This window comes from Oncorhynchus masou, chromosome 33, assembly GCF_036934945.1.
Source record: "Oncorhynchus masou masou isolate Uvic2021 chromosome 33, UVic_Omas_1.1, whole genome shotgun sequence".
Taxonomy (NCBI): domain Eukaryota; kingdom Metazoa; phylum Chordata; class Actinopteri; order Salmoniformes; family Salmonidae; genus Oncorhynchus; species Oncorhynchus masou.
In genome coordinates, this window is record NC_088244.1 from 9,010,487 (window position 1) to 9,025,169 (window position 14,683).

Here is a 14,683-nt window from a genome sequence, read left to right on the forward strand (position 1 = left end):
GGAGGAGACGGCTCTTCCTCGAGGAGCTGGGCAAGGCATTGGTAAGACCTCAAATCCAGAGGAGGCAACATATCCCAAGGACCCCAGCTTCTGCAGTCATCGTGAGGAGGATTCAGGAGGAGGATGTTGGTGCCCCATCTGCCTGACCCACAGAACCAACAACTCCAATACCGGAAGTAAGTGTGAGTGATGTTGTTGTGTGTGTGTGTGTCTGCCTCTCCTACCTTGGCCTGCTGTAACTATATATGTGAGTGAGTGAGTGAGTTAGTCAAATTCCTGAACGAACTGTTTCCATCATTCTAGATTGTAGCCGGTAGCAACAAGAAGAAGTGCTGCGATGTGTGTGGACCCAAGAAGGACAGGAAGACACAGCACACATCAAGGACAGGAAGACACAGTACACATCAAGGACAGGAAATACATTTGGAACATTTGGAACTCTGTTCCTCATGTGGTGTGTAGTGTGTAGTGTGTGTGGTGTGTAGTGTGTAGACCAGCCTTAATTTGTGTTCAATGGGGGTAATTTATCATACCCATAAAATACTGTTTGTAAAATTTGTCCTTCTAATTTGTTCAGTTCAAAGCAATAAACATCAATAGTGCTGAAAACCTTGTTTCATATATATATATATTTGTTCAAGATAAACATGATTTATTCCACACATGTCTTGCTTATAATGGATTTTTACTGACAATCACATTTTATAAAATAAAATAAATGAATTGCACCTTTATTAATTAATGTGATCTAGCAGAGGTAAATGGCAAATATTAACTAAGTATTAAGTATGAAATATTTGTATGTAAATTGTTAAGGCTGTATTGTTTTATAAACCCAATAATGTTGTGCGTCCATCAGACCCGCGAACATTGGGTAAAAAACAAAAACACGAACACCACACAAGGATTAAACCGTTTTATAAGTGGATTTTTGTTATGGCGTTATTACACTACAATAAACATATGCAACACCCCAGTCAAACGTGATCAGATCTCGAGTAGCCAGAAGTGCGAGTCCATTCCTACGAAAGCAGCTCCGCTGCGGAGTTTCCATTTGCACGCGACTCAGGACAGAACTTTGGAGAGTGGTCGCCAGACTTCAGATCACACTGCTAACTCTGCTCAACCTCGCATTCTATTTAACAGGGGGACTCGCAGCATTCGACTTGATTTAAAATACGGGGATCAAACCTACTGATATAAAGGGTGTAAGTTTGATTTTTTTCTCTCTCTGAAATAATTTATTACAGTTGAATAACGTTGTTATATTACAGTAAACCTTCCAACCTGGAACCTATACATTCTAATGCCGTATTAGTTTATCATAGTGTTTTTCTTTTTAAATACGTGTGGAATCAAAACGATCTTCATGAATTGAGTTGACGTGTGAAATGATTCATACCAGGCTATGTCTATGTACAATTTTCAGTCTGAATCTACACTTCAAAGGGGATTGATTGACTGATGACCATAAAGCCATGCACGTGACACCGGTCATTTTCATCTGTGGTAAGTAGCCTCTGCGCTGAGCCTTTGAAGGCAATTAACATTTTCCTATGCCAACCAGCGGCCTAATGATGCAATGAAAACGGTATGAGTTGTAAACTGCTCTAGAGGTTGTGTAATTTATACTGTTAACTATATGTGTTGTGAACTTGCGATGCAGAATTTAAAGGTTAAAATCACAGAAACATGTGGGTACCTCAAGCATCCAGAATTGAAAGATCAGATCTACAGATAGACTACTATAGTCTACATGCATGAAGGACGGGACAGAGGGAGGCAGAGGGTTGTGTTTACTGTCTCCAGCTCTGAGACAAGATGCCTTGTTGTTTTTGGGAGGGGGGATCCCCATTCCCCTCCTTAGGGGTCACTTCTTAGTTCACAGTTGGGCCACTGTCCTTGGTGGTAAATTCCCCTGTCTTCCTGGGTGGTGTTGGAGAGGTGTCGGGGTGGGACTTTGTGCTTTGGGGAGGCTAACCATCAACTCTGTTTGTTGTTTATGGTTCACCTAAATCAGCCCAGCTGAATCCACACATGTAGCCAGTCCACCCCACCAACGATGTTGTTGTTACAGCATCACAGGGTGTGTGGGTTGGGGGAGGGTGGGGTTATTTAATCCGACGCTGGGGACTGGTCTTTGTTAAAAGGGTTCTACTTGTGAGTGTAGTCTATCCAGCAGTCTGTCATTATAGAGATACAGAGTGATCTCTTCAGAACCCTGACGCCTCTGTGTGTGACCTCTGGAGGTCAGGGGTCATTTCCATCTCCTCACATCATTGGGCCAGACAAGGTTAATTACTTTTCATGTGTTGGGTGAAAGGGACTGGCTGATCAGATGGACAAAGCTCAGCTCTTCTCGCTCTCTCCTCTTCTCTCCTCCCCCTCCTCCTCAGAAGATGCTCGAGGATGAGAGAGCTGGGGATTTTAAAGAGCAGTGGGTGTATCTATTGTCTATAGGTCGTTGACAGCTGAGGCTCCTGTTTCACACTCGAAATGTCACTGGTCTTCATTGGGTCATTTGTGTCACAGTGGTCTCCCCCAGGCATTGTGGCAAACCCTTGCAGGTGATTCTGCACGTGAGCCCCCACTGTAGTGATTAGTAGACGGGGAACAGCAGCTGTGTTAAGAAAGATCGTGAACAGGGACCTTCTTTACTGTGGAGTGAAAGGAGAGAAGAAAAGACTGCACAAACTGTTCTTTTGTGAATAAATCTCCCTCTGAAAGAATGTACGTTGGTGACGAGTGTTCAGGCTTACATGAAAGGGGACAGAAGCATTCCGTATAGAACTAAAGCCTCTGTGACATAGCTTTCTTCTAGTCTCCTGGAGCACCGGTGTGCTTTTTGTGTGCAGGTGAAGGACAGGTACAGGCTGGTGCCCAGTGTTGGGAGGCCCTCTGTGAGCGGAGACTCCGGAACTCGTGGATTCAAGAACAATGGGCCAGTTAAAGCCAACCACAGAAACCAGATGGAGAGGGGGGCGGGGTTATGAGAGAGAGAGAGAGAGAGAGAGAGAGAAGGGGGGGGTTATGAGAGAGAGAGAGAGAGAGAGAGAGAGAAGGGGGGGGTTATGAGAGAGAGAGAGAGAGAGAGAGAGAGAGAGAAGGGGGGGTTATGAGAGAGAAGAGAGAGAGAGAAGAGGAAGGGAGGGGGTTATGAGAGAGAGAGAGAGAGAGAGAGAGAAGAAGGGGGGTTATGAGAGAGAGAGAGAGAGAGAGAGAAGGGGGGTTATGAAAGAGAAGAGAGAGAGAGAGAGAGAGAGAGAGAGAGAGAGAAGAGGAAGGGAGGGGGTTATGAGAGAGAGAGAGAGAGAGAGAAGGGGGGGTTATAAGAGAGAGAAGGGGGTGGGGTTATGAGAGAGAGAGAGAGAGAAGGGGGGGGGTTATGAGAGAGAAGAAGAGTGGTAGGCAGGGACTTTTCTCTGTGGAAAAAGGAAGATGAGGAGGAGGATGAGGAGATGTTCTCTCTAATAACGAGTGTCATTGAACCCCCTCACACAGTTGAACCCCCCACACAGTTGAACCCCCTCACACAGTTGAACCCCCCCACACAGTTGAACCCCCTCACACAGTTGAACCCCCTCACACAGTTGAACCCCCCCACACAGTTGAACCCCCCCACACAGTTTAACCCATCACACAGTTGAACCCCATCACACAGCTTGAACCCCCTCACACAGTTGAACCCCATCACACAGTTGAACCCCATCACACAGTTGAACCCCATCACACAGTTGAACCCCCTCCCCCACACACAGTTGAACCCCATCACACAGTTGAACCCCATCACACAGTTGAACCCCATCACACAGTTGAACCCCATCACACAGTTGAACCCCCTCCCCCACACACAGTTGAACCCCCTCACACAGTGTTCCAATTAGCTGTTTCTCTACTGTCTACCTGTCTTCTTGGAAAGAGGCACTTCCTCTACTTAGTCTGATGGGCTGCTTTCTGGTCTACTCTCACTCTAAGAAATGTAACAGACAAGGCCCAGGGAGGGGAGGAGAAAGTCTGGACTGTGTTGTTCCTCCAGGCCTGCTCAACTTCTGCCTCTTTATCGCACTGCTGTATGCATCTACAACCAAGCTCTATCGTATGATGATAGGCTCCGTCATACGTCTTAAATACACCTGTATAAACACCTGTATTTAAGAGTGGACATGACGTTCATTATGGAGCCTGAGAGGGATGGTCAGTCCACTGACACCCTCCCCCGTCCTCCCTCTCACTGCACACAGTCTCCACTGCCTCAGTTCTAATATCAAGGGACAGATGGTTGCCTAGTAAAACACTCACCTTTAAACCCTAACGAGCTGTTTCATGTGGTCATAAAGACGGGTCGGTGCTCACCTGTAATTGACTGGTACATAGATACCCCCATAGGGAGCGCTAAGCTAGCTGATTTATTTTGGTGTTACAGGTGAAGAGTTTAATTCCAAAACGCTATATATCCATTTTCAGAAATGTTGGTAAATTAGCTTTTTTTTGTTGAAAGAACTTATGAAAGAGATTAGTGTTTTTTTCACTATTTAATCATTGCATGGGGTTGTTCAATGACAGACATGTATTTGTTCAAAATCCATCACTTGATGGTTTCATTTCAGAGAGACAAATAAATCATGTTATTTTGCAAAATGCTATACATCTGCCTCACTCTTAGAGAAAGCAGTACTGCTTGATTTTACACGTTAAAATGTAACATACATTTTTTTATTTTTTTTATTTTTTTTACAAATTATACATTTCTCATATGTGCTATTTCCTATTTTTGATGTCCTCAATATTATTCTATAATGTAGAAAAAAAAGGTTTAAATAAAGAAAAACCCTTGAATGAGTAGGTGTGTCCAAACTTTTGACTGGTACTGTATATATATTTTTTAATAATTCAATACAGTAATATGATATCTGTATGTAAAACATTTACATTTAAAAACAATGGTCATTTAGCAGATGTTTTCATCAAGGGTTACTTACAATAAGTCTATGTATCTTAAAGGAGAAGTTTATCCAAAATCCAGAAACTCCTAATTGATTCGATACATTGAAACTCTTTTCAGTGGAGTTTACACTCTGCCCCTCTCTCCCTGCTGTACTGAAAGAGCTGCAAAAAACAGATCACGTAACTCGTAACATTGCTGGATGCAGGGCGTCACTCTGCTCCCGTTGCCAGTGAATTTATGATTCAGAAATCTGCGAATTGCAGCAGGGTAGCCTAGTGGTTAGAGCGTTGGACTAGTAACCAGAAGGTTATACAAGTTCAAACCCCCGAGCTGACAAGGTACAAATCTGTAATTCTGGCCCTGAACAGGCAGTTAACCCACTGTTCCTAGGCCGTCATTGAAAATAAGAATTTGTTCTTAACTGACTTGCCTATGGAAATGTATATTTTTCCACCTTAAACAGTTGCGTTTAACTTCATGTCATTATTTCATGTAGCCGACTGCCACAGCAGTGGAGATGGGTAACAACTGAGCATGTGTGGGGAAAACCGTGCTACATAGAAACGTTACGATATGCCCTTGTATGGAACTTGATGTCAAGATGTAAATTCTCCTGCAGCCAACCTTACTTCACTGTGTGTGTGTAGCAAGCACGTCAGCAACGATGCATATGGACAAGATATGCAATCTGAAATTAAAAACAGTTCTTGTTGCTGACGTTGCTTCCAGAGGCAGTGGAACTCGGTAGTGAATGTTGCAACCGAGGACAGACGTTTTGTTTACTCTTCAGCAATCTGCGGTCCCGTTCTGTGAGCTTGTGCGGCCTACCACTTCGCAGCTGAGCCGTTGTTGCTCCTAGATGTTTCCACGTCACAATAACAGCACTTACAGGTGAACGGGGCAGCTTTAGCAAACTGACAAACGGACTTGTTAGAAAAGTGGCATCCTATGACGGTGTCACGTTGAAAGTCACTGAGCTCTTCAGTAAGGCCATTCTAGTGCCAGTGTTTGTCTATGGAGATTGCATGGCGGTGTGCTCTGTTTTATACACCGTTCCGCAACGGGTGTGGCTGAAATAACTGAATCCACTCATTTGAAGGGGCGTCCACATACGTTTGTATATATAGTGTATGTAGCCTAGACTGATTCTTGAAGTTGGAGGTGCTCTTATTATGTTATTGCCATTGCACCTTGACATGTAGACATAGAGGCTGGGATACTCTACAGGTTAACACATGAACCCTATGTATTTATGATTGGGGGTAAATAAAAGGTTAGATCACTCGTTAGATAACTGTCCGTTTGGCCCAGCTGGAACAGGGGTGTGTCTCCAATTCATTTTTGGAATACCGATTATTTATTAAAAAAAATATATATCTCTCAGGAAACCAGAGTTTATGTGATTCCTGTAATATTTATGAAGGACATTGTAAACAAGGATGGTAAAATTGTGTCACACAAGCTTGTAACAGTGTATGGAGGTGTATGCTCAATACAAAATTATAATAACACTAATCTCAGCTTTGCCATAAAATTGGAAGAGAAATTGAATTAGTCTGTTTGCCACCCATTGAAAATCCTTATGGCTTAAAATGATTAGTATAAATCGGAAAAGGTATCAGTTTTAATTAAAGTAAAATAGTTTGACAGCAATGGCGTATAAAATTAAAGTTAGTTGGGAACAGGTCTTTGATGTCCCACTACCTTGGCATTGGGTCTTTGAACTGAAATATAAAACAATTGACACATCAATCCGTTCATTTCAATTTAAGCTATTGTATAAAATATTTGCTTCAAAAATAATGTTCAATAGATGGGTCATTGGACAGTCAGCTCAGTGCAGACTCTGCCATGAGGAAACAGAATCTATATAACAGTCAGCTCAGTGCAGACTCTGCCATGAGGAAACGGGATCTATAGAACAGTCAGCCCTGTGCAGACTCTGCCATGATGATACAGAATCTATAGAACAGTCAGCCCTGTGCATAAGAATACTTATAAAAGAGCTGGACTAGAGGAGAATCTCTTTCACTCCAATTAGTAACGGAATGTCCCTTAATGAGCAGACCATGGCCACCTGTGCGCTTGGTGGCCACGCCCCTCCACATGCTACAAGACAGATCTCACGCTAACATTTGTAAGTGCTGCTTTCGACTGGCAAATAGTACAGCTTTAGACTCAAATAGTACAGCTTCAGACTGGCAAATAGTACAGCTTTAGACTCAAATAGTACTGCTTTAGACTCAAATAGTACTGCTTTAGACTGGCAAATAGTACAGCTTTAGACTCAATTAGTACTGCTTTAGACTCAAATAGTACTGCTTTAGACTGGCAAATAGTACAGCTTCAGACTGGCAAATAGTGCTGCTTTAGACTCAAATAGTACTGCTTTAGACTGGCAAATAGTACAGCTTTAGACTCAAATAGTACAGCTTTAGACTCAAATAGTACAGCTTTAGACTCAAATAGTACAGCTTTAGACTCATAGTACTGTTTTAGACTGGCAAATAGTACAGCTTTAGACTCAAATAGTACTTTAGACAAGCAACATAACCAACTCACTTTCTGATTTACTTCTCATGTCTTCTGTCATTTATATTCAATGTTTATAAATTATTTGGAATGTGCGAGTTCATTAGAACGTGCGTTGAAGATGTCGTTCCCATAGCAACGATTAAAACATTCCCTAACCAGAAACCGTGGATTGATGGCAGCATTCGCGTGAAACTGAAAGCGCGAACCACTGCTTTCAATCAGGGCAAGGTGTCTGGTAACATGACTGAATACAAACAGTGCAGCTATTCCCTCCGTAAGGCTATCAAACAAGCTAAGCGTCAGTACAGAGACAAAGTAGAATCTCAATTCAACGGCTCAGACACAAGAGGCATGTGGCAGGGTCTACAGTCAATCACGGACTACAGGAAGAAATCCAGCCCAGTCACGGACCAGGATGTCTTGCTCCCAGGCAGACTAAATAACTTTTTTGCCCGCTTTGAGGACAATACAGTGCCACTGACACGGCCTGCAACGGAAACATGCGGTCTCTCCTTCACTGCAGCCGAGGTGAGTAAAACATTTAAACGTGTTAACCCTCGCAAGGCTGCAGGCCCAGACGGCATCCCCAGCCGCGCCCTCAGAGCATGCGCAGACCAGCTGGCTGGTGTGTTTACGGACATATTCAATCAATCCCTATACCAGCCTGCTGTTCCCACATGCTTCAAGATGGCCACCATTGTTCCTGTTCCCAAGAAAGCTAAGGTAACTGAGCTAAACTACTACCACCCCGTAGCACTCACTTCCGTCATCATGAAGTGCTTTGAGAGACTAGTCAAGGACCATGTCACCTCCACCCTACCTGACACCCTAGACCCACTCCAATTTGCTTACCGCCCAAATAGGTCCACAGACGATGCAATCTCAACCACACTGCACACTGCCCTAACCCATCTGGACAAGAGGAATACCTATGTGAGAATGCTGTTCATCGACTACAGCTCGGCATTCAACACCATAGTACCCTCCAAGCTCGTCATCAAGCTCGAGACCCTGGGTCTCGACCCCGCCCTGTGCAACTGGGTACTGGACTTCCTGACGGGCCGCCCCCAGGTGGTGAGGGTAGGTAACAACCTCTCATTCCCGCTGATCCTCAACACTGGGGCCCCACAAGGGTGCGTTCTGAGCCCTCTCCTGTACTCCCTGTTCACCCACGACTGCGTGGCCACGCACGCTTCCAACTCAATCATCAAGTTTGCGGACGACACAACAGTGGTAGGCTTGATTACCAACAACGACGAGACGGCCTACAGGGAGGAGGTGAGGGCCCTCGGAGTGTGGTGTCAGGAAAATAACCTCACACTCAACGTCAACAAAACTAAGGAGATGATTGTGGACTTCAGGAAACAGCAGAGGGAACACCCCCCTATCCACATCGATGGAACAGTAGTGGAGAGAGTAGCAAATTTTAAGTTCCTCGGCATACACATCACAGACAAACTGAATTGGTCCACTCACACAGACAGCATCGTGAAGAAGGCGCAGCAGCGCCTCTTCAACCTCAGGAGGCTGAAGAAATTCGGTTTGTCACCAAAAGCACTCACAAACTTCTACAGATGCACAATCGAGAGCATCCTGGCGGGCTGTATCACCGCCTGGTACGGCAACTGCTCCGCCCTCAACTGCAAGGCTCTCCAGAGGGTAGTGAGGTCTGCACAACGCATCACGGGGGCAAACTACCTGCCCTCCAGGACACCTACACCACCCGATGTTACAGGAAGGCCATAAAGATCATCAAGGACATCAACCACCCGAGCCACTGCCTGTTCACCCCGCTATCATCCAGAAGGCGAGGTCAGTACAGGTGCATCAAAGCTGGGACCGAGAGACTGAAAAACAGCTTCTATCTCAAGGCCATCAGACTGTTAAACAGCAACCACTAACATTGAGTGGCTGCTGCCAACACACTGACACTGACTCAACTCCAGCCACTTCAATAATGGGAATTGATGGGAAATGATGTAAATATATCACTAGCCACTTTAAACAATGCTACCTTATATAATGTTACTTACCCTACATTATTCATCTCATATGCATACGTATATACTGTACTCTATATCATCGACTGCATCCTTATGTAATACATGTATCACTAGCCACTTTAACTATGCCACTTTGTTTACATACTCATCTCATATGTATATACTGTACTCTACCATCTACTGTATCTTGCCTATGCTGCTCTGTACCATCACTCATTCATATATCCTTATGTACATATTCTTTATCCCCTTACACTGTGTATAAGACAGTAGTTTAGGAATTGTTAGTTAGATTACTTGTTGGTTATTACTGCATTGTCGGAACTAGAAGCACAAGCATTTCGCTACACTCGCATTAACATCTGCTAACCATGTGTATGTGACAAATAAAATTTGATTTGATTTGAAGTACAGGTAACAAGGTGAGGTGACCAAGCAATTATATATCCAGGTATACTGTGATAATGGTACTAGTGCAGTTTGAAGGGTGTTGCTAACTAACGCTAGCGCAATTGCTAAGTTCCAGTCATTGCCCTAATGCTCGTTAGCATCGTCTTACGAAACTACCTCTAACTTCCTTCATACTAGACAACAGAGACATACAAATGGTGTCCGTAAGTTCTTTTGACTCTGGAGAAGAAAATAAAGGATCTCATTGCCTAAATCCCAAAGTACCCCTTTAAAATAGCTAGGTGAGAAAACCACATATAACAGTCAAATATACAGAATGCGAACATTCCATTTCGGCTAAACAATAGCTATAGCGTTGAGCAAAAAACACATTTTCATACACATCTAAAACATTTAAATAAAACATCTGGAAACGGTAGTACTTTACAAACACATGGCGGTACCCATAAGCAATCATTTCTGATGGGGAAAAACACATGTGGAAAAACTGGTGGATGTAGCGTTTTGGAAATAAACTCTTTATGTTGATGTGTGAAATTGTGAACATGTGGCCAGAAGGTGTTGCAGTCATCTTGTAAGTGAGATTTCTTACCTCTTCCTTGATTCATTACTCATCTCTGGTGATACCTGGAGGGAAATGACAGGAAGTGTCTGGCTTATCCAGGTCATCTCTCTGTGTCCCAAGGGACAGGAAAGGTCAGCTGCTAGTCTTGGTTCAACTGAAAAGAAAAATGGCTTCCAACCATCACACATATGAACGGAGGCAGGCTCAGGCTCAGGCTCAGTCACACACACACACACACACACACACACACACACACACACACACACACACACACACACACACACACACACACACACACACACACACACACACACACACACACACACACACACACACACACACACATATATATATTTAGTTTTTCCGTGTATGTATTTCCATTTAAAATCATATTTCCTCTAACCCTAAATCTTACCCGTAAACCTAACCTAATTCTAACCCTAATTGTAACCTTAAAATAGCCTTTGTCCTCATGGGGACGTGATAAATGTTCTTTGTTTAACCATCCTTGAGACGGATTTTAGGTCCCCACAAGGATAGAAGAACCGACTAATACACACACACACTCACACACGGAGAGAACAGACTTATCCCTAATCTCAAGGTTATTCAGAGATTGTACATTAAATCAATTTAAATACCAGACAGATGTACACAAAAGTCTTTGATTGTGTCTCTGATAAAATGTATCAGGAAAATGGAGTGCACTTGGATCACAATTACAAATCCCCTATGTACTTTAAGTAGAAACACGTGTGATTAGTTTGGGGCGGCAGGTTAGAGTGTTGGGCCAGTAACCGAAAGGTTGCTCAATCGAATCCCAGACAAGGTAAAAATCTGTCGTTCTGCCCCAAACAGGTAACCCATTGTTCCTAGGCCGTCATTGTAAATGAGAATTTGTTCTTAACTGACTTTCCTGGTAAAATAAAAAATGAAACCAGTTAAACTTGCCCAGTTGTAGATGAGTGAGAAGGAAGGGCTGAACATGAATTTAACAGTTGGCCCAGCGTCAGGGTCTGGCCGGGGGTCGGCCGTCATTGTAAATAAGAATTTGTTCTTAACAGACTTGCCTAGTTAAATAAAAACACTTTATTTTTTATTTTTTTAGCTAATGTCCATGTGCTCCAGTGGAGGATTTGAGTGAATCTCCATCCGTTACTCCAGCTGGTGAAAGAGCAAACGGAAATCACTAGTCAGTAAATCAAACCCACAGCTACTTGACTGGCTGGCTGCAGCCAACATCTGCTGCACATGTAGTGTCTGACTGCCCACGTAGACTTCCACTGAATAATAGCATGGCCAGGGGCTGGTGACTGAACAGATCTGGGACTTGGGAGTACCAAAGGGCATAGGATGTATGGCAACGGTCCGGGGCTGAAGCAGGACTCTGGAGACCAGAGTGGAAGAACCAGGGTGATTTACACTCAGCAGGAGCAGATGCTTCCCTGTGGCAGGACTCGTTACTCTTAGGGACTGGGTAAGTAACTTGGCAGGGCTCTCTCAGCGCAGCACTACGGTAACAAGGGTCACTCAGGAGTTCTGCTTTACATCCCTACTCAGATAATCTGCCTAAGCCCCCCCTCCCCCAGAGGAATCACCATCTACATGGAGATTCCCAGGATTCCATGCTGGAAGGGAGGAGAGAGGCGCTTTACTCTGGATGTGGGAGTGGATGGCTCATTAGAAGAGACCAGAGAGAGAGGGGAGGGAGGAGAGAGAGACCAGAGAGAAGGGGGAGGAAGGAGAGAGACCAGAGAGAGAGGGGAGGGAGGAGAGAGAAGGACCAGAGAGAGAGGTGAGGGATAAGAGAGAGACCAGATAGAGAGGGGAGGGAGGACAGAGAGAGACCAGAGAGAGAGGTGATGGAGGAGAGAGAGAGACCAGAGAGAGAGGTGAGGGATAAGAGAGAGAGGGGAGGGAGGAGAGAGAGACCAGAGAGAAGGGGGAGGAAGGAGAGAGAGACCAGATAGAGAGGGGAGGGAGGACAGAGAGAGACCAGAGAGAGAGGTGATGGAGGAGAGAGAGAGACCAGAGAGAGAGGTGAGGGATAAGAGAGAGAGACCAGAGAGAGAGGGGAGGGAGGACAGAGAGAGACCAGAGAGAGAGGTGATGGAGGAGAGAGAGAGACCAGAGAGAGAGGTGAGGGATAAGAGAGAGAGACCAGAGAGAGGGGAGGGAGGACAGAGAGAGACCAGAGAGAGAGGTGATGGAGGAGAGAGAGAGACCAGAGAGAGAGGTGAGGGATAAGAGAGAGAGACCAGAGAGAGAGGGGAGGGATAAGAGAGAGAGACCAGAGAGAGAGCGGAACTAGCCTCCTGCCCCGTGGATTCTAGTTTGACTTTCTCCTGCCCTGTGGAGGCTAGTTTGACTTTCTCCTGCCCTGTGGATTCTAGTTTGACTTTCTCCTGCCCTGTGGAGGCTAGTTTGACTTTCTCATACCATGTGGAGGCTAGTTTGACTTTCTCCTGCCCTGTGGATTCTAGTTTGACTTTCTCCTGCCCTGTGGATTCTAGTTTGACTTTCTCCTGCCCTGTGGAGGCTAGTTTGACTTTCTCATACCATGTGGAGGCTAGTTTGACTTTCTCCTGCCCTGGGAAGGCTAGTTTGACTTTCTCCTGACCCGTGGAGGCTAGTTTGACTTTCTCCTGCCCTGTGGAGGCTAGTTTGACTTTCTCCTGCCCTGTGGATGCAAGTTTGACTTTCTCCTGCCCTGTGGATGCAAGTTTGACTTTCTCCTGCCCTGGGAAGGCTAGTTTGACTTTCTCATACCATGTGGATGCTAGTTTGACTTTCTCCTGCCCTGTGGATGCTAGTTTGACATTCTCCTGCCCTGTGGAGGCTAGTTTGACTTTCTCCTGCCCTGGGAAGGCTAGTTTGACTTTCTCATACCATGTGGAGGCTAGTTTGACTTTCTCCTGCCCTGGGAAGGCTAGTTTGACTTTCTCATACCATGTGGAGGCTAGTTTGACTTTCTCCTGCCCTGTGGATGCAAGTTTGACTTTCTCCTGCCCTGTGGAGGCTAGTTTGACTTTCTCCTGCCCTGTGGATGCAAGTTTGACTTTCTCCTGCCCTGTGGACGCAAGTTTGACTTTCTCCTGCCCTGGGAAGGCTAGTTTGACTTTCTCATACCATGTGGATGCTAGTTTGACTTTCTCCTGCCCTGTGGATGCTAGTTTGACATTCTCCTGCCCTGTGGAGGCTAGTTTGACTTTCTCCTGCCCTGGGAAGGCTAGTTTGACTTTCTCATACCATTTGGAGGCTAGTTTGACTTTCTCCTGCCCTGGGAAGGCTAGTTTGACTTTCTCATACCATGTGGAGGCTAGTTTGACTTTCTCCTGCCCTGTGGATGCAAGTTTGACTTTCTCCTGCCCTGTGGAGGCTAGTTTGACTTTCTCCTGCCCTGGGAAGGCTAGTTTGACTTTCTCATACCATGTGGAGGCCAGTTTGACTTTCTCCTGCCATGTGGAGGCTAGTTTGACTTTCTCCTGCCCTGTGGAGGTTAGTTTGACTTTCTCTTGCCCTGTGGAGGCTAGTTTGACTTTCTCATACCATGTAAAGGCTAGTTTGACTTTCTCCTGCCCCGTGGAGGCTAGTTTGACTTTCTCCTGCCCTGTGGAGGCTAGTTTGACTTTCTCCTGCCCTGTGGAGGCTAATTTGACTTTCTCCTGCCCTGTGGATTCTAGTTTGACTTTCTCCTGCCCCTTGGAGGCTATTTGGACTTTCTCCTGCTCTGTGGATTCTAGTTTGACTTTCTCCTGCCCCGTGGAGGCTAGTTTGACTTTCTCCTGCCCCTTGGAGGCTATTTGGACTTTCTCCTGCCCTGTGGATTCTAGTTTGACTTTCTCCTGCCCCGTGGAGGCTAGTTTGACTTTCTCCTGCCATGTGGAGGCTCGTTTGACTTTCTCCTGCCCTGTGGAGGCTCGTTTGACTTTCTCCTGCCCTGTGGAGGCTAGTTTGACTTTCTCCTGCCCCGTGGAGGCTAGTTTGACTTTCTCCTGCCATGTGGAGGCTAGTTTGACTTTCTCCTGCCCCGTGGAGGCTAGTTTGACTTTCTCCTGCCATGTGGAGGCTAGTTTGACTTTCTCCTGCCCTGTGGAGGCTAGTTTGACTTTCTCCTGCCCTGTGGAGGCTAATTGGACTTTCTCCTGCCCCGTGGAGGCTAATTTGACTTTCTCCTGCCATGTGGAGGCTAATTTGACTTTTTCCTGCCCTGTGGAGGCGAGT

At 45.3% G+C, this 14,683-nt stretch overlaps 1 protein-coding gene across 1 annotated transcript in view; it reads left to right on the forward strand.

Moving 5' to 3' along the window:
• The first annotated feature begins 1,062 nt into the window (after positions 1 to 1,062).
• LOC135527785 (laminin subunit beta-2-like) overlaps positions 1,063 to 14,683 on the forward strand; it is a 77,128-nt gene continuing 63,507 nt past the window's right edge. Inside the window, exons 1-2 of the mRNA XM_064956347.1 lie at positions 1,063 to 1,208; positions 1,430 to 1,509. Of these exons, the coding sequence (XP_064812419.1) occupies positions 1,479 to 1,509 (31 nt within the window). The 5' untranslated portion in view covers positions 1,063 to 1,208; positions 1,430 to 1,478. The remainder of the gene's footprint in view (positions 1,209 to 1,429; positions 1,510 to 14,683) is intronic.